General features: G+C 48.6%; 1 protein-coding gene across 4 annotated transcripts; it reads right to left on the reverse strand.

Moving 5' to 3' along the window:
- Positions 1 to 80: 80 nt before the first annotated feature.
- On the reverse strand, positions 81 to 23,044 carry LOC113408081 (zinc finger protein 883-like). 4 transcript variants are annotated; one of them, XM_026660261.1, is made up of 3 exons: positions 22,942 to 23,044; positions 11,095 to 11,358; positions 81 to 2,214 (listed from the first exon to the last, which is right to left on the reverse strand). In XM_026660261.1, the coding sequence occupies exon 3, from the start codon at positions 2,201 to 2,203 to the stop codon at positions 605 to 607; it is 1,599 nt and encodes a 532-aa protein (XP_026516046.1). In that variant the 5' UTR covers positions 2,204 to 2,214; positions 11,095 to 11,358; positions 22,942 to 23,044; the 3' UTR covers positions 81 to 604. The 4 variants fall into 4 exon arrangements, with proteins under 4 accessions (XP_026516046.1, XP_026516047.1, XP_026516045.1 ...); XM_026660262.1 differs by lacking the exon at positions 22,942 to 23,044 and adding an exon at positions 12,334 to 14,774 and having other exon boundaries at positions 11,095 to 11,256; XM_026660260.1 differs by lacking the exon at positions 22,942 to 23,044 and adding an exon at positions 12,334 to 14,774 and having other exon boundaries at positions 81 to 2,211.
- Positions 23,045 to 23,399: the final 355 nt, after the last annotated feature.

Raw genomic sequence — 23,399 nt, forward strand, 5'->3', positions numbered from 1 at the left:
AATCACAGCTGGAGGCTAGACAGCCACACAACTGTTATAAGACACAGCATCTGAAATGGGACACTAGGATGGAAAATGGGTATGCTGGACAGGTTTTATTTCATATGGGGAGAGACTGCAATACAACAGGAAATATAGTATTAAAAGTAAATTTTAAAAAATGGGAATAGAATCTAGGTGTCCAACAGGAATTAAAATCCTGGGATGGAGTCTGGCCAGAACAGACAAAAAGAAGGAACAAATGCTAGGGAGCTGCCCATGGGACTGAAATGGCCTGCACTCTGTCTGCCAGTGTCTATGTAGACAGCCTGTCCATATGAGGTTGAAAGAATGCATAAGTTAGACCCCCTTAGACTTGCCTTATTACAGGTTCCTTAGCTCCTGTGGCAAGTGGGATCATCTCCCGGATCTTGCAACAGGCGAGGCTGGGGCAGGCAGCCGCCGCTGGCAGTGTGAAGAAGTCTAACTCCTGGGGAGGGTTTCTAGTCTTTAGCATTGTACACTCAGTAATTTCTCCCCCTATTAAGTGTCCTGCTCGCCCCATGCTGTTTACTGCAATGTTGGGAGCTTGCTCAGCAAACAGACACGTTGGCCAGCCCCATGTTCAGGGTTTCTGTGCTAGATGGGTTCTCTGGTGCTCTATGAGGTTGGAGCTCCAGCTGAAGCTCTTCCCGCAGTCAGTGCATTGGTAGGGGCGCTCCCCTGTGTGGATGCGCTGGTGTTGGGCGAGGTTGGAGCTCTGGGTGAAGCTCTTCTCGCAGTCGGAGCACTTGTAGGGGCGCTCCCCTGTGTGGGTGCCCTGGTGCCGGATGAGGTGGGAGCTCTGGCAGAAGCTCTTGCCACAGATGGTGCAGCGGTAGGGCCGCTCTCCAGTGTGGGTGCGCTGGTGGCTGACCAGGTGGGAGCTTTTGCAGAAGCTCTTCCCGCAGTCAGGGCACTGGTAGGGGCGCTCACCCGCATGGCTCAGCCGGTGGCTCAATAGCTTTGTGCTCTCCCCAAAGGTCTTTCCACACTGGGGACATCGGTAGGGCCGGTCACCTGCATGGCTGAGCTGGTGCCGGGTGAGGTGGGCACTGACCCCGAAGCCCTTCCCGCAGTCCCCACACTTGTAGGGTCTGTCGCCCGTGTGGATACGCTGGTGCTGCACCAGGTATGAGCTGCGCCCGAAGCTCCTACCACACTCCCCGCACTTGTAGGGCTTCACTTCCACATCAGCTCGCGGCTGGCTGCCAGCAATGCGGGAGAAGCGTGTCTCACACTCAGCACAGTGGTGTGGCCGTGGCCTCTGCTGGATGCTCCGCGTGAAGCTCTTCCCACAACTGGCGCACGTGCAGGGCAGCTCTCCAGCGGCATGGGTGCCCTGGTGCCGGATGAGGTGGGAGCTCTTGTTGAAGCTCTTCCCGCACTGTGTGCACTTGTAGGGCCTCAGCCCCTTGTGGATGCGCCTGTGTTGGATGAGCGCAGAGCTACGGGTGAAGCTCTTCCCGCAGTCGGGGCACTTGTCTGGCCGCTCGCCCGTGTGCACGCGCTGGTGCTCGATGAGGTTGGAGCTCCAGCTGAAGCTCTTCCCACACTCTCCGCACTTGTAGGGGCGCTCACCCGTGTGGATGCGCTGGTGCTGCACCAGGTTGGAGTTCTGACTGAAGCTCTTCCCGCAGTCGGGGCACTTGTAGGGGCGCTCGCCCGTGTGGGTGCCCTGGTGCCGCAGGAGGTGGGAGCTCTGGCTGAAGCTCTTGTTGCAGTTGGTGCACTTGTAGGGCTTGACACCCTGGTGCACGCGCTGGTGCTCCGTCAGGTGGGAGCTCTGGGTGAAGCTTTTGTCGCAGTCAAGGCACTGGTAGGGGCGCTCGCCTGTGTGCACCCGCTGGTGCTGGGCGAGGTTGGAGTTCTGGGTGAAGCTCTTCCCACAGTCAGAGCACTTGTAGGGGCGCTCGCCAGTGTGGGTGCCCTGGTGCCGGATGAGGTGGGAGCTCTGGCTGAAGCTCTTGTTACAGTCAGTGCAGTTGTAGCGTTTCTCTTTGAATTGGAGCCCTCTCCCCCAGAGCGGGGATCTGCCCAGGGGCTGCTGCTCTCTGTTGTTTCCCCCCAGCAACTCCGACCCGCCAGGACTGTCTGAGCCAACTTCCTGGGGGATGTTCCCTTTTGGTCTACCCTCTTCCTCAGGACCTCCCTGCAGAGGGCTCTCCACCTCCTTCTCACTCATGATCCCATCTGCTGAAATAAAAGAGAATCCAGGCAATCACTCACTTGCCCCCTGGGTTGGGAGGAAAGAGGAACTGCAACACAAGAATTTTTTGGGGGGGGGGGGGGAATTGGAAAGGGGAATTTGCAAAAAAGGTTTACTGTTGGACCTAACAGAGAGCACTGGTCCTTTAAGGGCATGCTTATTACAGAGCCTCTGTCTCTTTAAAGCCAAGCATTCTGGGAATTGTTAGGCCGAAGCCTCAGTCATGGTAGGCTGAAAGCAAGGCCTGCTGGGATTAGACAGATATAAAAGCCAAGCTGCTCTAGCAGTAGAGAAAGGAATCTTTTATGGGGTGGGCAGCTGTGGCTGTTAGGTCTTTTCTGGCAAGAGCTTGGAGAAGGAAACTGTCTGGAACTATGACCATACACTGATGAGAAAGCTAGGAGTTCCCTGCAGCTCAGCCAAGTGAAAGGGCTGTCATCAGAGTCCAGTGGGAGGGCTAAGGGGAGCCTCTGTAGCAGAGAGGTGGAAGGCCAGCTGTGATCCAAGGGAGGCTGGACTGTCTGCAGACTGTAGTCTAGTAGCATAAGGATAAAGTGTGGCTGGAACTGGGGGAGGGTGTCCTATGCCAAGTATTGGAATATTTTGGGCCATTAATAAAACCAGGACCTGGGAAGTCAGGCTACTTTGGAACTCTAGCTGAGGGGGTGTGTGTGATACAATATTGCCAACTCCAGTGACCTCTATTGTGTGATATTTCATGTTTGCCTTAAAACCCTCCTGGCTGGAATTAAGAGATTGCATGAGAATCTCAGCTTTAATTCTTCAGAGAGGTTTCCTGCGCTCCTGGCTACAAAGAACTGCTTGTAAACTGCTTGTGTGCAGCCTAAAGGCTCAAAACCAAGAAGAAAGATAAACGTGGGTTTGTTTTCTTAAATCTCATGTTTTTTAAGTCACTTATGGTATTGGGGGAGGGGGGAGGAGAGAGAAGCTGAGTTTTTGACTACTTGTAGCTGGGGATAACAGTAGTCACTTAAGGGGGAAACTGAGGCACAACTGTACCCCTGGTGATGGAGGAGTGATTTGAACCTCCTACACAAACAGACCAAGCACTGTGTTGCCCAAACATGTCTGGAGGGGAGAGACAAGGCGAGCCGATGAGCAGCTGAAGTAAAACAGAGAGCATAGATGAAGCAAGGGCCTACCACCAAAAATCCAGCTGGGATTGATAAAGCCAGAGCTGCTCCCCTCCAGATCACCCCATAAAAGAACTCCTCCTCCCATTACTACAGTGGCTTGGCTTTTATAGCCTTCTAATCTGAGCAGGCCTTGCTCTCAGCCTGTCAACACATGAGCTATAGATACTACAAGTCCCAGAGCACCTGTAACATGAGTGCTCTTAAAGGTTCAAGAGCAAAACTTTCTTGCAAATTCCTCTATTCCCCCCCACCCCCCGCAATATTCTGTTTTGCAGTTCCCCTTTCCTCCCAATTGTCAGTGGGTGGATTCAAAACAAAACAGGATTTTAACAAAGGCATCAAGGAAGAGTTTATTCTTGATCTTGTTTCAATATTACCTCTCCCTGTGCTGCCATGGAGTGAGCTGGCTGACTGGCTTACAAGGCAGAATGGGGTGACAGGCTGGGCTGTGCACCCCCAGAACTAGATTGGGAGACCCTGCTGGGCTGTGCATGTTCCTGCCATTGTGGCCCTGGAGTTGGCTGGGTTGTGGTGGGGTAACCCTACTGGGCTGTGCATTCCCCACCCCGCACGGCTGCCATTCTCCCATACAGCTAGCTGACTGGGTTGCAGGGGAGAGCCCTTCTGGACTGTACATTTCCCCCACCCTTCCCCCATGCTGCCTTGGAGTTGGCTGAGTTGTGGGACCTAGCTAGGCTGTGCACCCCCACATCACTCCTGGTGTTGCAGGGCAGTGCAGTGCAACCCCCATGCTAGCTGGGTTGGGGGTGGTCCCTATAGGGCGGTGCAACCCCTCGCTGCCCTGGGGCTGGCTGGGTTGGGGGTCCCTGCGGGGCATGCACCCCCATGCTGCCCTGGGGCTGGCTGGGTTGGGGGTCCCTGCAGGATGGTGCACCCACCCTTGCTGCCCTGAAACTGGCTGGGGTTGGGGTCCCTGCAGGGCAGTGCATCCCCCCTCGCTGCCCTGGGGCTGGCTGGGTTGGGGGTCCCTGCGTGGCACTGCACCCCCACCCTGCCCTGGGGCTGGCTGGTTTGGGGTCCTTGCAGGGCGGTGCACCTGTGTTGATCTGGGGCTGGCTGGGTTGGGGGTCCCTGCAGGGCAGTGTACCTCCCAACTCACCCTGTGCAGGCAGTGCAGAGAGCCCCTCAGCCTGGCCCCAGTTCAGGTGAAGGCTCTTGTTAACACGCTCCCCCCCGCACAGGGCACTTCTGAGCCTCTCTAGCCGATGGAGGACTCGGCCGCTCTGTGGTTGTATCACTCCCATTCCCAGCTGCGTGGGGGGCCGGTCCAATCCACGTTCCTGCAGCCTGGGGCACTTGCCCATCACAGCCCGGCCCAGCAATCCCACCGCTTTATCACAGTAGCAATACTGGGGGCTTTCCCTTGCTGCCTGAGCCTTTAAGAGTGCACGTAGGGCTGGTTCTCCAGTGCTTCTCAGCGAATGCCAGGGCCAGACACTCGCTCTGGTTAAAGTAAAAGCTGAGATTTCTCTGTGATCACTGGACTCCAGGAGCTGGGGTTTGAAGAAGAGCAACAGAAGTCACCAGTGTCAAAATGTGACCCCCTAAAGACTTAGGGAGGCAAGTAAAAGAACCCCAGGATGATTAGTTTAAGAATAACTAGGTTTTTAAAATAATCTATTGATTTTGGAATGTGTGGGTGACTTTTAAAAAAGATGGCTTTAGGTAGTATTTAGAGTTCAGGGCTGTTGTTGGGTGTCCGTCCCCCCCCCTCCCCAAAACCATTTAATTACACCTTCCCCACTGCAGCATTTCTCATTCCGTAAGGGGGTGGAGGGGGAATCCAGCTTTTCTCCCAGCCACAACGACTAGAAATGTTTTTAAAAGTAAAAGCTGATATTGCGCTCAGGAAATTTGTGTCCTTCCTCTCCTGTCTTATATGACAAATACATTGTTAAAAACTGTAGGGATTTAGCATTAAGGTGGAATTTATGATTGCATGCAAATTAACCAGTGACATAACTTTGATAAAATGTTGAACATGGAGCGGTACCAAATTTGGCAGCTGTTGAGATAGTCTGTGCTTTGGAGAGCTTACAAGTGAAGACCCAGATCCTGCCAAAACTTCCCATACCATGTAGGCTGAAAATTCAGCATTTGCATAAATCTTGGTAGAATCAGAGCCTAAACAAACAACAGAAAGCTCATTAAGGGAAGGGATCTTGCATACTATCAGGGTGATGGTTTGCAAATGTCAAGTTAGTACTATGATGTTTTGTGTCTTCCTTAGAGACCCCATACTGAGATTGGATCACCTAGCACAATGGGTCCCCAAATAGCTTGGAGTATAAATAGGGTTGGTTGGGGTATAATGCAGTATTGGGTATTTTTTGCTCTATTTTTATTTATCTACATTAAATGTATGACAGGGCAGGGGTGGCTGGCTGAGGGAGGCACTAAGGCAGGCAGGGGTGAACTAAGGGGGAAGGAGCATTGACGGGAGCAGGTAGAGTGACAGTATGAGGGAAGAGTCTAGAGCCAGCAGCCAATCAGCAGAGGGATGAGAAGGTCTAGAACTGGAGCAGCCCCTGTGATGACATCAATGCTTAAAAGTCCCTGCTGCTGCAGCTGCTCCTGCTGGCTAGAGTCTTGGAAGGGATTCTCCCTTACACAGATCTGGGTGCTGGATGCCTCACACCTGCCCCTGCCTGCAATGTTCTAGCCTCTGGTCAAGAGATGGGAACAAGTTGTGGTGTCTGGGCCACTTGCATGGTGGCTAGGGACAAAGCAGATGAGGGTGGGCTGTTCGCTTACTGCCCCAATAACAGCTATGTGGGTGAAACCAGACAGACACTACACTCTCAAATGAACTCCCACAGACAAATGATAAAAGACAAAAACACCCTGTCTCCCACAGGTGAGCACTTTTCACAAAGCGACCACTCCGTATCTGACCTCTCAGTCCTCATCCTCAAGGGAAACCTGTGCACACGTCTCTCGGTGGTGGATTTTTCACACCCGAGAGAGAGAGAGAGCGCAAGCACTATGCCAACGTATGTTTTCATTGTAGACTAGCCCGGAGCACCTTTCCCAGATCTGAACAAGAGCTCTGTGAAAGATCCAAAGCTCGTCTGTTTCAACTACAGAAGTTGGTCCAATAAAAGATATTACCTCATCCACCTTGACTCGCTCTTGTTTTGGGGGAGGGAGGGAGACAACACTGATCTAGGGATTAGGGGACAGAATTGATGTATCCAGAGATTTGAGTTTGGGGAAGGGGAGATTGCAGTGTTGACAACCCCACGTGTTCAAAAATTATGAGTCAGACCTCAAAAAAAACCACATGCTTCTGGTTGAAAAATCATTTTTGGCTTCATTTTCTCTGCTTTCTGAGCCTTGGGTCACATTTTTAAGCATTACTCCTCAACATGAAGAGCTGGAGACTTAGGGTGTGTCTATACTACAAGCACAGCACCCCTGCTGCTGTAATGTAGACTCTACAACAATGGAAGGTGTTTCTCCATCACTGTAGTAAATCCCCACCCTTAAGAGCCAGTAGCAAGGTCAATGACAGAATTCTTCCATCGACCTACCTGAGTATACAGTGGTGGTTAGGTTGATCTAACTACGGCCCACAGATTGCAAAATTTTTCACAGCCCTGGGCGATGTAGCTAGGTTGACCTAAGTTCTAGGTTGACCTAGTTCCAGGTCTCATCTTTTTTTTTTTAAATAAAGGGTGTTGCTGTTCTCACTCAGTCTTGTGACTCCAGAAGCTGGGGCTTTGGGGGGAAAAACACCAAATATTGCAAGACTTGTGACAACTGGTGTCACAGACAACCCTACGGGAGAGGGAGACAGAACTGATCATGGCGATCATTGGCTGTTGGGAAGGAGAGGCTATTCTGTTGTGGGGGTGGGAGTGTGGGAAACTGATTTTTGGAGTCTATTGTGTGGTGGCAGGAATTGGTTTTCCAGAGGGAAAGAGAATTGGGGGAACTATTTTTGGGTCTGGGATGGTTCTTTGAACAGGGAAAGAACAGACTGGGGGATGGAAGGGAAGAGTGTTGTGTAGTGGGGAGGTTGACTTGTGGGGTGCCATTCACAAATCACCTTTTACCCTTTGACTCAGTCCCTGAGTTGGGGTAGGGGAAATAATCATAACTGGTTGGGGCTGGGGGCCCCGAGGAAGGCTGGGTGGCAGAGATGGGCTTGAGTTTTTTAGTGGGCCTGCAAGACCCATTGGTAGCAGGATTGATAGGGAGAGGGGTCGTGTGTGAACTTGAAGATGCTGGGAAGTTGCTTCAGTGGGAAGCTCCAGGGCATGATGTAGGCATGTTTATTTTGTTTGGGCTTGTGTTGCAGTGTAGGGAACAAAATAAGAACCACATAACACTTGGTTTTATTGATAAAGGGCAGCAATCATTCTGTGCCCCTTTACTCCAAGGGGGAAATAGGGAAGGAGTGCCACCAAGCCTTGCTCTGGCCCCAGCTCTGCTCCAGCCACAGCTGTGGCTTTCCTCCTGGCCCTGCCCTCCAGAGCTCCGCTTGTGGCCCTGCTTCCAGCCCCAACCGTTCCCCACCTCCCCCAGGTTGGGGGGGGGGGTGCAAAGAGATAAGGACAGGGGTAAGAGGGGAGTGTGAGGTAAAAAAAGTTTGGGGACCACAGAATCTTACAATCAGGTTGTATTTCCCTAGTTTGTTTATGAGAAGGTCATGTGAGACAGTATCAGAAGTCTTACTAAAGTCAAGATATACCACATTTACCACTTTCCCCCTAACCACAAGGCTTGTTAACCTGTCAAAGAAAACTATTAGGTTGGCTTGACATGATTTGTTCTTGACAAACCCATGCTGACTGTTACTTATCACATTATTTTCTAGGTGTTTGCAAATGATTGCTTATTTGCTCCATTATCTTTCCAGGTACAGTAAGTCCTCACTTAACGTTGTAGTTATGTTCCTGAAAAATGCAACTTTAAGTGAAACAATGTTAAACGAATCAAATTTTCCCATAAGATTTAATGTAAATGCGGGGGGTTAGGTTCCAAGGAATTTTTTTGGGGGCAGACAAAAGGCATTATATACTGTACAGTACTGTACTGTGGTTGGGAAGTGCCCCTGGCTTACCCCACACAGGCACAGCCCGCTGCAGGCAAGGACACTAGGAAGCACCTTTGCAGCAGCAGCTTCCCTGGAGAAGAACAGGCTCGGATTTTGCCGGGAATGCTCTATGCCCACTTCTTCCTGTCCCCGCTCCACTCCAGGCCCACCTCTTCCCAACCCCCACTCCACCTCCTCTCCGGAGCACGCCACATCCCTCCCCCCGCCCCCCAAAGTCCTAAGTGCCACCAAACAGCTGTTTGGCGGTGCTTAGGACTTTCTGGGAGGGAGGGGGAGGAGGCAGAGAAGCAGAACTTGTGCAATTCTCCCTTGTAAAGTCGTTCCTCTTCCACAGAATCTTACAAGCAGGCAGCCAAACGCCGTTATAAGAGAGCATTGCACAACTTTAAACGAGCATGTTCCCTAATTGAGCAGGGACGTAACATTGAAACAACAACATTAAGCGGGACGACATTAAATGAGGCGTTACTGTACTGAAATTGAGCTGACTGGTCTGTAATGCCCCAGGTTGTCCTTATTTCCCTTTTTATAGATTGGGACTAGATTTGCCCTTTTCCAGTCCTCTGAAATCTCACCCCTCTTCCATGACTTTTCGAAGATAATTGCTAGTGGCTCAGATATCTCTACAGTCAGCTCCTTGAGTATTCTAGGATGCATTTCATCAGGCCCTAGTGACTTGAAGACATCTAACTTAAGTAATTTTTAAACTTGTTCTTTCCCTAATTTAGCCTGTGATCCTATCTCATTTTCACTGGCATTCACTATGTTAGATGTCCAATCACCACCAACCTTCTTGCTGAAAACTGAAACAAAAAAGTCATTTAGCACTTCTGCCATTTCCACATGTTCAGTTATTGTCTCCCCCGCACCACCACCACCTCATTGAGCAATGGGCCTACCCTGTCCTTGATCTTCCTCTTGCTTTTAATGTATTTGTAGAATGTTTTCTTGTTACCCTTTACTTGCTATTAGCTAGTTGAATCTCATTTTGTGCCTTGGCCTATATACTTGCATTATTTGTTTATATTCACCCTTTGTAATTTGACATAGTTTCCATTTTTTGTAGGACTCTCTTTTGTGTTTCAGGTCATTGAAGATCTCCTGGTTAAGCAAGGGTGGTCTTTTGCCATACTTCCTATCTTTCCTACACAGCGGAATAGTTTGCTCTTGTGCCCTTAATAATGTCTCTCTGAAAATCTGCCAACTCTCTTGAACTGTTTTTCCCCCCCTAGACTTGCTTCCCATGGGATCTTACCTATCAATTCCCTGAGTTTGTTGAAGTCTGCCTTCTTGAAATCCATTATCTTTATTGTGCTGTTTTTCCTCCTACAATTCCTTAGAATCATGAACTCTGCCATTTCACGATCACTTTCACCCAAGCTACCTTCCACTTACAAATTCTCAACCAGTTCCTCTCTATGGATCAAAATCAAATCTAGAACAGCCTCTCCCCTGGTAGGTTTCTCCACCTTCTGAAATAAAAAATTGTCTCCAATACATTCCAAGAACTTGTTGGATAATCTATGCCCTGCTGTGTTTTTTCCCCTCAACAGATGTCTGGAGTTGAACTCTCCCAAAACCACCAAGTCCTGTGCTTTGGATGATTTTGTTAGTTGTTTAAAAAGCACCTCATCCACCTCTTCTTCTGGGTTAGGTGGTCTGTAGCAGACCCCTACCATGACATCACCCTTGTTTTTTTACCCTTTATCCTTACCCAGAGACTTTCAACAGGTCTGTCTCCTATTTCCATCACAACCTCAGTCCAAGTGTATACATTTTAAATATATAAGGCAACATCTCCTGCCTTTTTTCCTTGCCTGTCCTTCCTGAGCAAGCTGTACCCTTCTATACCAATATTCCACTCATAAGTATTATCCCACCAAGTCTCTATGATACCAGCTATGGCACAGCTGTGTTTATTAACTAGAATTTCAAGTTCTTCCTGCTTATTCCCCATACTTCTCGCATTAGTATACATACATCTAAGATACTGATTTGATTTGCCCCCTCTGTTTTCTCTTGTCTCTTCCTTATCCCTGCTATAATGGCCCAGGCTATCTCCCAGCCAAAGATGAGGACAATGCATTATAGCTTTTAATAATACAATATAAACTGAAGCCATGGGAAAGTCCTGTGGTTTATTATATAACAGATATGATCTGAATGGCCCCATTGTCCTGAGTCTAGGACCTTCCTTGTCCTGAAGATTGTTCTTGATCCTGAATTATAGCAATGTCAGGCTGAAAGGACTTTGAGAATTCATCATGTCCAGCCCCCTGTGCTGAGGCAGGACCAGCTGAACAGACAGCATCCCTGACGGGTGTTTACTGGCCAGGTTTTCATGGTCTTTCAACTGGAAACAGACTGAGAGCAGTGCTTCACAGAGATTCTTCTGGCCTCCTAGAGAGAGATCTGCTAAGTGGTGGATCCCAGACACCTCTCCCCCGGGAAATCCACAGAGTGGCAGATCCCCACCCCCAAGCTCTTCTACAGCATCAGGGAGACTGGTGAGTTAGGGTCTCACTCAGATATAAGGGCTTTGTATTAGTCTGATGTTTCTCTGTCTGGTTCTAGATCCAGGATCTGCACTGTCCTCCTTACCTGAGGGATGTGTTCTGGGCACTTACCAGGAAAGGAGGTGCACTCCTGTCTGGAGATGGAGGCGTTGGAAGCTTTCTTGATTTCTGCAGGTAGGTGGCATGGGTTGACAAGAGCGTTGAGTCTTGTGAGTTTGGGATCCCTGCACCTCTGACTTGTGCTCTACCCTTTGATGCACTCTTCCATGCTAGCTGTGGAATAGGGACAAATCCACATTCGTTCCAATTTCCTTTTCTGCATGCGAGGAACAGTGCTGTGCTTCCAGGGACAGGGTTCCAAGTGCTGCGAGTCTCCTGGCCAAAGAGAGACCCCGTAAGTGACAATTCCCAGAAGGATAGTTTGCTCAGTGACCCCAGGGATTAGCCCCATGCATGTGTGGAGGAGGAAGGGGAGGTAGATTAAGCACTTCCTCAGGGTGGCTTCATTAGTGTTGTCATAAACATACAGCTAAGGGTAGCATAAAATCCCTCTTTACCCTGTAAAGGGTTAATCCCTCCTTTACCTGTAAAGGGTTAAGAAGCTCAGATAACCTGGCTGGCACCTGACCAAAAGGACCAATAAGGGGAGAAGTTACTTTCAAATCCGTGGGGGAAGGTTTTTGTTTTGTGTTCCTTTGTTGTCTCTGAGTCAGCGAGGAACCAGGGCAGGGAAAATACATCTCCCTAAGCCATATCTGAACTAAGCATCCAATATTACAGAAATAGTAAGTAATAGCAAGGAAATGTGTTAGATTATCTTTGTTTTAGCTTGTGAATTTTCCCTGTGCTAAGAGGGAGGTTTAACCCTGGTTTTGTAACTTTAAAGTTTTGCCTAGAGGGGAAATCCTCTGTGTTTTGAATCTGATTACCCTGTAAGTTATCTTCCATTTTGATTTTACAGAGGTGATTCTTTTATTTATTTATTTTTTTTAAATAAACTTTTTAAGAACCTGATTGTTTTTCAGTGTCCTAAAGACCCAGGAGGTTTGATCTGTGCTCACTTTGTAACCAATTGGTTAGGATATTATTCTCAAGCCAGCCCAGGAAAGGGGGTGTAGGAGCTTGGGGGGATATTTGGGGGGGAGGTAGGGCTCCAAGTGGCCCTCCCTGAATGTTTGTTTAAATCACTTGACGGTGGCAGCGATACTAAGGGCGGGGAAGGAATTTGTGCCTTGGCGAAGTTTTAAACCTAAGCTGGTAGAAATAAGTTTAGGGGTTTTTTCATGCGGGTCCCCACATCTGTACCCCCGAGTTCAGAGTGGGGAGGGAACCCTGACAAATGAATTTTACCTTCTGCCTGTAGACTCCAAGGTGCTGAACAGAGCTTCTCCCAGGCCCTTTGATGGCAGCGCCACTGGAGGGACAGATGTTCCCTCCTCGGCCACTCACAATCTTCTCTAACTATTTATTTAGGAAGGTTTAACAGGTTTACAAATCTCTGCCATGTAAACGTTGGAGACAAAACAGTCATTACAATAGTGAGTTCTTCTTTAGAACAACTTAGTCATACAATAAATCAGCTCTTTCCATTTCACAGGGTGCTACCACTGACAGAGCAAGTCTCTTTACAATACCCACAAAACGCGGGTTCTATGATTTTATCACAGAGAGTGAAATCTCTGATCGCAGATATTGAACAAGCCAGGCCTGTCTATCAAATAGTAATATTCAAAAACATTGGACAGGTGCACTGGTATTTTGCAGGAGAATGTACTTTGAGTATTGAATAAATGGTAACCAAATATCTAAGTGTCCTTTGTCTGTTTTGCTGAGTATATAATTGGTGCATTAATTTTTCCATAATCTGCCACATTTTTTGAACCAGTCCTCTAGAGTTGGACTATTTATTTTCCGGATAGGAGGCTAGCAGTATCTTAGCAGCTACTAGCAGATGAGAGATTAATTCTGCATTCTGTTTGTGTGACCATTTTTGCTAGAAGGATTATCAGAGGATCTTTCATAATCAAACTTCACAAATTGCTGGATATTTATTACAAATTGTATCCCAATGCTCCACCGTACATACATACAATCTCCTCTTTCATCATGGTTTTTCCAACACTTATCCCCATTCAATCTCTATTTTTAATCTGACCGACGTAAAGTACTACTGAAGCAGTATCTTAAAGACATTTTCTTGTATCATGCTACAGTTGCTGCTCTTTCCCAGATCAACCCCTGTTCCTCTGGGGTAATTTGTCAGTCCAAATCCTTTTCCTAGCATGTCAGATATGGACATTTTTTTTGTTAAGAAAGTGGTCTGCAAAGATTGATTTGTTTTAATTCTTTTATTTCCCCAACTACCAGATGCCATTGCTTCTATTAAAGTTATTTTTGTTTTAAAAGAACTCTTTTCTAAAAAGATGAGAAACATAATGTTTAACCTAAAGGTACTATTACCATGGAAGAGTGGGTCAGTTAAAGTTGTGATCTCTGAATAAGTTAGAAACGTTCCTCCCTGAATGCACCTCACACTCGTTAATGTTTGTATAGACTCCCCACCCCTGAAAGGCAAGGTAGGGCTATTATCCCATTTGTCCAGATGGGGAAACTGAGGTTCAGAGAGACGTGACTTATCTGAGGACACACAGGAAACTCATGGCAGAGCAGGGAATTGAACCCAGGTCTCCCAAGTCCTTAGCTCATGCCTGAATTATTGGCCCATCCTGCCTCCTACCAGGGCCTTAGCTGGAGAGACTTGGGCTCGTTGTGCCAGCTCCTGGAACTTGTCCTAGTTTTGAGTCAGTGTTGGTGGCTGACTCTTCTAGATGCCAGAAGAGCAGAAATAGGCTTGTCTGGATATTCCTCATTCCTTGGTCTCCTTCCAAATGCCAGGCAGCTCAATTTTGCCTTTCTGGATTGTCCGAGTTCTTGCAATAATGGAACCCCTCTGTGAAGAAGGAAGACAGGAGGGCCTGGTGCAAGGTTGATCAAGCCAGAGAAATCCTGTCTCCTTGGTCAATAAAGAGCACCCAGACTTACCCTTGCTCTCCCCTCCCTAATCTCCTGTAGAATCTGGGACAGCATAAACACTGGATGGAAGGGATACCAATAACTCTGGCTGTACTTGAGACAGAAGAGGAGCAGTGGATGCTGTGAGATCTAACCTCCTGGAGATGAATTTCCCATGGTCGCAAATGGATACATTGCCCAGTGCTTTGGCTAAAAGGAGCTTGAGCCCATTGACTGATTGGCTCAAGCCAATCTGCTTTGGTACTCAGCTTCCCTTTTAGTGTGCAGAGAAGTAAGAATGATGTTCTCTGCCTGAACAGGAGGGAGGGGATATTTGGTTTCTCCTCGCTCACTGATCTGTGGCATGGCCAATGTGTTGTGCAGTAATGATGTGAGGGCTCAGTGCCGTTCTTAATGGAAGCTGTACTTTGTTCTAATATCTTTTGTAGTTTAAGAATATTTAATAGCACTAGGAGGTAGTATGAGCTAGTGGACAGAGCACTTACCTAGGAGTCAGGATACCTCAGTTCTATGCCTGATATGCCACTGACCTAGAATGTCTTTGGGGAAATCACTTAATCTCCCTCACTTTCCCTCTGTCTTGTCCCTTTAACCCTGATCTTAGATGGGGACCCTAAGTGATACTAGAACACAAGTAGTAAAACAATGACACTGCTAGCAAGCTCATCTTACTGTATATTTTGCCAAAACAACTACATCTCTACCCTGATATAACACGGTCCTCGGGAGACAAAAAAGAAATCTCACCGCGTTATAGGTGAGACCGTGTTATATCGAACTTGCTTTCCCTCGCCCCCCCACGTTCCTTGTTCCCTGACCGCCCCCTCCAGAGACCCCTGTCCCTAATCACCCCCATGCTCCCTGTCCCCTGACTGCTCCGACCGCTATCCACACCCCCCCCCGTCCCCTGACAGGCACTCACCGGCAGCAGCGGGAAGCAGAGCAATGTGGCCCCGGCCCACTCCACTCCACCACCTCCCAGCCACGGCGCTCCGCTTCCCACAGCCGGTGAGTGCGGGGAGGTTGGGGAAAGGATGCCTCCCGTACTCACCTGCGGCGGGAAGCGGAGCGACGCGGCCCCAGCCCGCTCCGCTTTCCTTGCCCCGGCCCCAGCCATGTCGCTGGGGGGGGGGGGGGGTTTGGGGAAAGGTCCCGCACTCACCTGCAGCAGGAAGCGGAGCGCTGCAGCTAGGAGCTGGCAGAGTGGAGCGGGCTGGGGCCAGGCTGCTCCGCTTCCACCGAGTGCGGGGGGGGAGGGGGATCCCTTCCCCCAAGTCCCCTCCCCCGAGCGACACAGCTGGGGCCGGGATGAGGAAAGCAGAGCGGGCTGCTCCCAGCCCCCCGCTAATCCCCCGGGCCACTCTGGGACTGCGGGCCCCCAAAATCGCCCCCCACAGCTCCTGCCTAGACCCAGGGGGGAGGGCTGACCACCCCCAAGACCCTCTGCCCCTTATCCAACCCCTCGTCCCCGGCCCGGCACCTTTAACATGCTGCTCAGGGCAGCGTGTCAGAGCTTTAGCGCGTTGTATGCGAACCCATGTTATATCAGGTCGCATTATATCGGGGTAGAGGTGTAGTTGATTGAAAAATGGGAAAAAATCATTAATATTTTCGTTTTTTTACAAAAATAAGTTTTCCAGCTAGCTCTGAAGATAGTGAAAAGGTCATAAAATCCTTGGTACAACACTGACTACAGTTTAAACTACCAGTCAGTGATACAAAAAACATTCTATACTGCTCTGCTAGTCAGTCTTTGCGGAGTGGAGAGAGGCTTCCTTGTGCCAATTAAAGCGTGCAGATTAGTGAGATTCTACCACACAGCTGGGCATCACATTCTAGTCTTAGCACAGTGAGCATGGCCTCTGGAAAAAGACAAGTATTTATAAAGGGAGGCCTGTTTCAAGTTTGGGTCTAAATGCAGACGCACTGCCATTTTTCGTGTCTTTCTGGCACAAGAACTAGAAATTCAGTCTTCTAGCATGCTATGACAGCTCTTTAATGTTCAGTGCCATTTCACAGAGAAGTGATATCAGACAGAAAGACTGAAGGAAAACAGATAGTGGATACAAACTGCTGACTTCTGGGAACAGAAATATCTGGTTTTGTTGATGCACAAGGCAGAATAGTAAAGACTGTCACAGTTATATGGGCTCTGCAATGCTGACTGAAATAGAGTTGCGTGTGACCCAAGAGGATATTATTCAGACATGCAGGAACAGATTTGAGCTGTGAAAACCTTCAATTTTATAATCATTTTTCTGACTGATTACATTAAATGACATTTTTTCATGATAATGTATTAAGATTTTACTATACTTGCCTCTATTTGTCTCAGAGTTCCCGTTGCCATAACCTAGAAAAAGACCAAAAGGCGGTCAAAACCCAAATTATATGGTAATGTCAGCTGTTCTAGCTACAGCATAAGGAGAATCAATTCTATCTAAGATCTGACCATCAAATGCACCCAAATAAGCCTGACTGTATCAAAGTGGATACCCCTAAAAAGAGATCTGAGCTTGACAAACCAATATTACTCTGGAGGAATTCTGCGCTACTGAGCATACAGAATTCATGTCCTCCGCAGATAAGGATGGGGAAGCAAAGGGAAGTCACAAGAGCAGTCATGTGTCCCTCCCCAGCAGCACAGGCGTGTGGTATCCGGTGCCTGGAGCAGCCAGAAGAGAGGTAAATCACCAGGGGGGAGGGACCCTCCCATGAGCGTAGTTTAGGAAGGACAGGGGGTATTGCCCCCCTTCACACACACACCCCCCGAAACAGAAGCATGGCATAGGGGGCTGTGTGGGGTCACATTCCACTGCCCATTTCTGCAAGTGCAGAGCTGCCTGGATGATGGAGTGTGCCCCTCCCGCTAGCTGACTCCGCCTCCTGGTGACAGTCATACCCCTCTTCTATGCGTGCTGGGAGCCATACAATGGTGAGTGCCACTGGTGGGTCATGGCAAGGGTGGCAGCGGGGGAGGGACGAAGAAAGGGGGGCAGGATTGGATAGGGGGAATGGGATGTAGGAGTGAAGGGAAGGAGATAGGAGCAGGGAACAGTGAGAAGGGGAAGGCAATGGAATGGGGAAGAGGCAGTGGAGAAAGGGATAGGATAGGGAAGAGAAGCAGATGGGGGAGGGATCCTGGTGCTGGTGGCAGCAGCAGCTGGGGCTCCCCTATTAAGCAGGCCCATCGAACCCTCACCCCGACAAACCTCACACCTGGACCCCCCAACCAATTGCACCCAGACTCCAACCCCAGCAAGCCCCACTCCCAGACCCGCTCACTGAATCCCATCTTTCCCCACCTGGATCCCCCTGCAGAGTCCCATTGTCCCTGTATCTGGAACCTCCCTTGTGCATCCAAATCCTCCATTGAGCTTTCCGTACCCAGAGTGCCCCCCACAAAACCCTCTTACCCCACATCTGGATTCCCCTACACTAAGCCCGCCACAGTTGGACCCTGCTGGGCTGAGCCTGCCTGCCCACAACTGGTGCGCCTGGTGCAGAGCTCAAGGGTGTTTCTGCAGCAAGCCTGGCCCTTCTGCTGTATCAGGTACAGCCTCACTGCAGAGTCCCTGTTCCATGGGTGATCTCCCACCTCTGTGCAGCCAGCGATCTGTGCTCACCACTGCTATGCTGGAGCCTCCACATTTATTTATTAACAAATAAAATTTGCAAAATTTTAAAATAGTGTGCAGAAATTTTCTTGGCGCAGAATTCCTTAGGAGTACCATATCAACAACAAGTAGGAAACATGCTCTAGAGTAGTGTCCTTACTCATCAGTTTCTGTACAATGTTATTTTAATTCAAGCTTAAGTTTCTAGCACCTGTGACTGCAAAGATACCCTTCCAACTGGGAACTGGTGAGTTTTGTCTTTCAAGATCTACAGAAAGATGCAGCTTGGAACAAAGACTTATTTGCCCAAGGCCTAGATCACAGCATCATCTTGGACTGGAAGGGAAGGAATCACTCACTAGCAACTTGCTTTGCATCTGGTCATCCAGTCTTAGGGATGGGATATGCTCTCCACTGCCTGTGCCCTCACTAGGGGTTTGTCTACAATACAAAATTTGTCACTTACTGATAGGTACCATCATACCAGTGCAGAACATGGATTAGCTGCAATGGTAACAGTGGCCAAAACAGTCAACACCACTTGATTTTAACCAGAGTTTCTGAACCCCCACTGCAAAATCCCTAGTACACAGGAATCTCCCTGCTGGGTTAGGTTCTGCGAGATTCAATAGGTGGGAATCCCCCTATGTGGGCTCCCAAATTCCTATCCAGACCCAGAGTAGGACTACACTGGATTTGCTACAAAGAGTGTCTGTTGCAGAGAAGGAGCAGGACTTGCCACCAAAAAAGTTGTGAGCCAGAAGCTCTTTAAAACTGGCATTATCATCTCCTCTTAGAACCTGGAATACACAAGTTTCCTGACTAGATTTAGCATTTTCCTACATCAGCAATAGTGCTGCATTTCTAGCCCTGCCAGAGGCTGACTGACATGCTTCTGTTTCATGCTGGTACAGAAAGGTGACTCCTCAAGATTATGCACACCTCAATAAATGCCACACAATAAGTGAGCTCGCCTCTTAAAATTACCATCAAGTCACTGAGAATGTTAGTTAGAAACTGGAAGACTTTGCACTAGATAATACCAGTTTTAAACAGACAACGCCATCCAAGAATGGAGTTACATAGAGATTTTGTAGTCTTAGTTCTTTTAAAGGTAAGGAACAGAGATATAATGCCTACTTCCAATACAAAGATAGGATTGTTTTGCTTTACCTTTGCTTCTTGTACATGTTTGGGTATGTTTTAAGCCCCCTTATATCAGAGATACAGAAGTTAACACAGAACGTATTAAGCTGTAAGTCATTCCTCTTGTACATGCAAAACATTTACCTAGGATCCTTTACCAAAGAATCATTTGACCACAGATATATGAACAGATAATGGTATCTTATTAACTTTTCTGCTAATCGAATCAGCTGTACAGAGAAACTAAATGACTATAGAAATAATATACTGTAGGAAAGGGAACAGAAGGGCAATCAACAACTCAAGTTACAACAGGGCTAAACTCTAGCCTAGACATACCTTAAGTATCAACCAAAGTTATATTTTTGGAAGATGTAACTACCTGTCTAGTAGAACCTGGACATAGGGCCATGTGCATCCTCCACCCCAACTGCACTCCACTCATTTCACAAGGTCAGGGACATCAAAAAGTAACTGTATTAGATGAAGACTGGTGAATTAAGTGCAAGAAACCCCAGTATTGTCTCATCACACCTCCTACCACACACTTTTGCACACAAGTAATTGCATCATCATACCCTTCCCGCTCTGTCTGTGTTAGTAGCTGGCAATTTCTGGCACCCAATTCCCAAAGTCAACCCACAATTACCAAAATCAACCAATTCCTCATGTCACACCACATTTATCTAGATTCAAAGTCTGCACACAATCTTCCAAGGATGAGCTATTTAGTTTTTTTTTTTAAATATACATTTCATTCTGGGCATTTATTTTCCAAGGGATACTCACCACATAAATGTGTTTTCTAGGTGAACAATGATAAAAATATAAGTATACTGAGCCATTACTATGTTCTACCCCTACCCCCACCTCCTCCTCCTCAAGAAGTAATCCTATAATCCATACAAGCATTAATACAGATCTCAGATTAAAGCTACAAGTTCCACAAAAATTAAAACTGAGAAAGCCTCAAGTAATATTTTTGTTCCAGTTTCAAATCTATTAGTAGTCGAACCATTTACTAGATTCTTGTCAAGTGCAGATTAATTAGCTCTTAATATTTGCAACAGCCTACAAGATTTCAGTCAAGGAGTACATCCTGACTACCTGATGAAGGAGACAACCTTCATCTACCAATATAAAATGCATTCTTGTTTTGAGGAGAGCTACATGCTTCACATCACTTTTACCCTATTTCTACATGAAAGCACAAATATAAGAGACTTTCCCTACAAACTGTATAACAGACAAGCAAAAATTCTATAGTTCCTTCCAATACACACCACATCAAAGCTCTTTACCATACTACTTAAAAGTTAAGAATCCTTATTATCCACTGATGACCCCTTAAACCAACCACTTCTTCTATAATGCCACATCCCAGAATCTTTTGTTCTGTTTCAGCAAGAGTGAGCAATTTGCTTTTTCAAGTTCTTTCGCATATGGTGGAGAGGCAAGGGCACCCAGAGCCACAGAGGCAGGGGGACACACACAGAACCCCCAGTTTGAGGGTGGGTTGCAGAGACTAAAATAGAGCGGGATGCATGGGTGGCATTCAGGGAACTCGTGGGGGAGAAAGAGGGATACAATGAGCTGGAGGTGCATGTTATGAGCTTGACATACAGAAGCAACAAATTCTATGACCCTCTAGTTATGTTATGTATGACTGAAATCAGTTTTTACAGTCAATGCATGTGAACTCAATCATTTCATATTTAAAAATACATCAAGCAAAAATTGTTCATAACATTTTCCATAAAGTACAACTTTCCCCTATAAGATAGATTCAATAAACCTAATAACTGGAGCAATTTGTATTCAGAAGGTCCTTCAAAGCCATAACTAATGGAAACAGTTTTTACGTTAAGCCTTGAGTCTGTAGAAAATGATAGCAGTTCCATGACCCCAAGGTTGAGAATCATTGCTATACACGCACAGCACTGAACAGGCTGCCACCTTGGGGAAGAAAATGAGCAATCCGGTGGCCAGCTATCATAGTGCACAATTGAGGTATGGGTCTTGATAAGTGAGAGATTGTCACCACTGATCATGGCGAACCCCTTATATTTAGACACAAAAGTGTCAAGCAGTGCAGGAGTTACAAACCCAATTATAATATTAATTTGTCCAAATTGCAGTATTGGAAGGTAACATTTTGAACATTCCAAATACAATTGAGTATACCAGAATAAGGCAAATTTCATAACTGGATTAATAATACTGTACTGCTAAAAGACTATTGAGTCTGAGCTCTGTGTTACAGACCCAACATCACTAAGGTTAGTACTTTCCCTGCCTCCCCCCCCACCCACTCCCATTTTATTTAATGCAAAACGTGTAACCCAGCACCCAAAGGCAGTTAATTGCCACCACACTGAGGAAGAAAAGAAAAAAATCTCAGACCTATAGCAAAAAGCAGCAAAGCTACAAATTCTGGGCTCCCAGCCTAATCCCTGAGATTCTGCAAAGGAAAACTTCAGCTAAACAATCTTGAACTACCCTTTCCTCTGTTTCAACCGAGGGTAGGAGAAGCAGGGACAGATGCCCCCTCTTATATGCAGAATCCCACATGCCTTGTCACCCAGGCTGGGTATAAATCTCAAATTTCTCTCTCTCGAGCTCATCAGTTGAAAGATGCAGGGGGAAGGGAAGAATCTGTGCCAGCTTTATCCTGCTTATTCACCCCACCCCACGGCTTATCAGCCAGGGATATTGGTACTAACTTCTTCTCCTTGCTTATTACATGCCCCCCAAAGCCCATGCAATGGTGTGAGGGGGAAAGGAGAGAAGATATCACCATCACCTTCTCCACCCTTATTATACCCCATTCCTTCAAGCAATGGTGAGTGTATGCGAGGAAGCAGTGTAAATTTCTTCCACCATTGCCAAGACGATGCAGTGACAGAGAATATTTATTATTAGTGCGGAGTTTCCCCTTCCCTCATTATTTATTACACACATACTCACACCAATGCAATGCTGCATACAGGGGGAAACCACTTCAGCTCCTCCTCTAGTTATTATACCCACTCACCAGAGGCCAATTCAATGTTATGTATGGCAGAATAGTACTGCCAACGCCTCCTCCTGGTTATTAAATCCCCTCAGAGCCTGTGCAATGGTGTGGGTGTGTGTCTATCACCCTCCCCTTGTATATCTTCCCATATGTCCCAAACCCACGTAATGCAGGATGGTTGGTGGTGTATGTGGCAGGCCCCAGGCAATTCTGTTGTGTGGTGTGTGCGGAGTCGTGAGTGCCAGCTCTCCCCACACAGTACTATACAATGTGGATGAGGTATGTATGGTAGTGTGTGTCAGTGCCAGACACACAAACCCCAAGCTCCAGAACACACTGTGTGGTGGGGATAATGTGTGTATGGGAAGTAGTAGGCCCCCTGTAATGCTGTGCGGTAGGGGAACGGGGTCAGCACCAACACCCAGCAGGCTCCATACCAGGCCCCATATTATGCCATGCACCAGAGGGTCGGAGCCAGTGCTGATCCCCGTGCTGTGCCATGCAGCAGGGGGTCAGGGCCAGTGCCAGCCCTCCTCCCCCGTAGGGCCCGTGCCAATCCCCATGCCATGCCGTAGGGGGGTCAGGGCCAGTGGCACCGAATGCCATGGCATGCAACAAGAGATCGGGATCAGGGCCAGCCCCACCCCAAGTCCCCAGGCCATGTCTGTGGTAGTGTATCGGGGTCAGTGCCCGCTCCAATCCCCTCAGGCCCTGTGCCATGCGGTAGGGGGTCGGGGTCAGTGGCGGCGGCGGCGGCGGCGGCGGCGGCGGCGGCGGCGGACCCCCCCCCCCCCCCCCACAGGTCTATGACATGTTTGTGCTCTGGGTCGGGGTCAGACCCTGCCCGACCCCCACAAGCCCTATGCTTATGCGGCGGGTGGAAAGTGACGGTCAGGTCCCCCCAGCCCCACGGCGGAGGCAGCGCGCAGTAAGGAGCGAGCGACTGGGCCAGCCCCTTGCCCACGTCCAGGCCCGCCCCAGGGCGCCGAGGCTGGGGGGAGAGCTCGGAGCAGGCCCTGCAGGCCGCCGTGAGGGACGGGAGAGGAGGGGAGGGGCAGCGCCGAACCTCCCTCGCCAACGGGGGCAGCCGCCATCTTGCCCCCAGCCGGCCCCCTCCCCGAGGGCCCGGCCCCGGCAGCCTCTCACCTGAGTAGCTCATGACAGCAGCTCCAAGCCCCACTCTCGCCTCACGCACTCCCCACCAGCCCGCTGCTGCCTCCTGCGACAGACGGTAACGGCAGCTGCCCAGCCCCGCCTCCCGACCGCATTGGACGCGCTGCTCCGCCCACCCGCAGGTCATTGGTGCCTGAGGCTGCCACGCCCGCCTCCCTCTCCTGCCATTGGAGCAATATCCCGCAGGGCTCTGTTGCCATTAGAAGAAAAAACCCATCAATCAAAATCACTCTTACTTTCCATAGGATAGACAGAGGTCAATCAAGAACCGCTTCAACGGCGAGAGGCGGACATTAACGTCAATCGGAAAGAGTTTAACAGCTCATTGGTCAAGAGATTTGTCAGCCATTAAACGCCACAGCAAGGAGGGGCGATTGGGTAAGAGAACTGTCGATCAGGAGGCAGGGTCACGGCGATATCCTGCTCTCTGG

The sequence above is a fragment of the Terrapene carolina genome, unplaced genomic scaffold (genome assembly GCF_002925995.2).
Source record: "Terrapene carolina triunguis isolate 2854851 unplaced genomic scaffold, T_m_triunguis-2.0 Scaffold746, whole genome shotgun sequence".
NCBI classification, from domain to species: Eukaryota; Metazoa; Chordata; order Testudines; family Emydidae; genus Terrapene; species Terrapene triunguis.

What these genes read in the sequence shown, in the direction of transcription:
- LOC113408081 (XM_026660261.1), bottom strand. Translation starts at nt 2,203, where the DNA reads ATGAGTGAGAAGGAGGTGGAGAGCCCTCTGCAGGGAGGTCCTGAGGAA.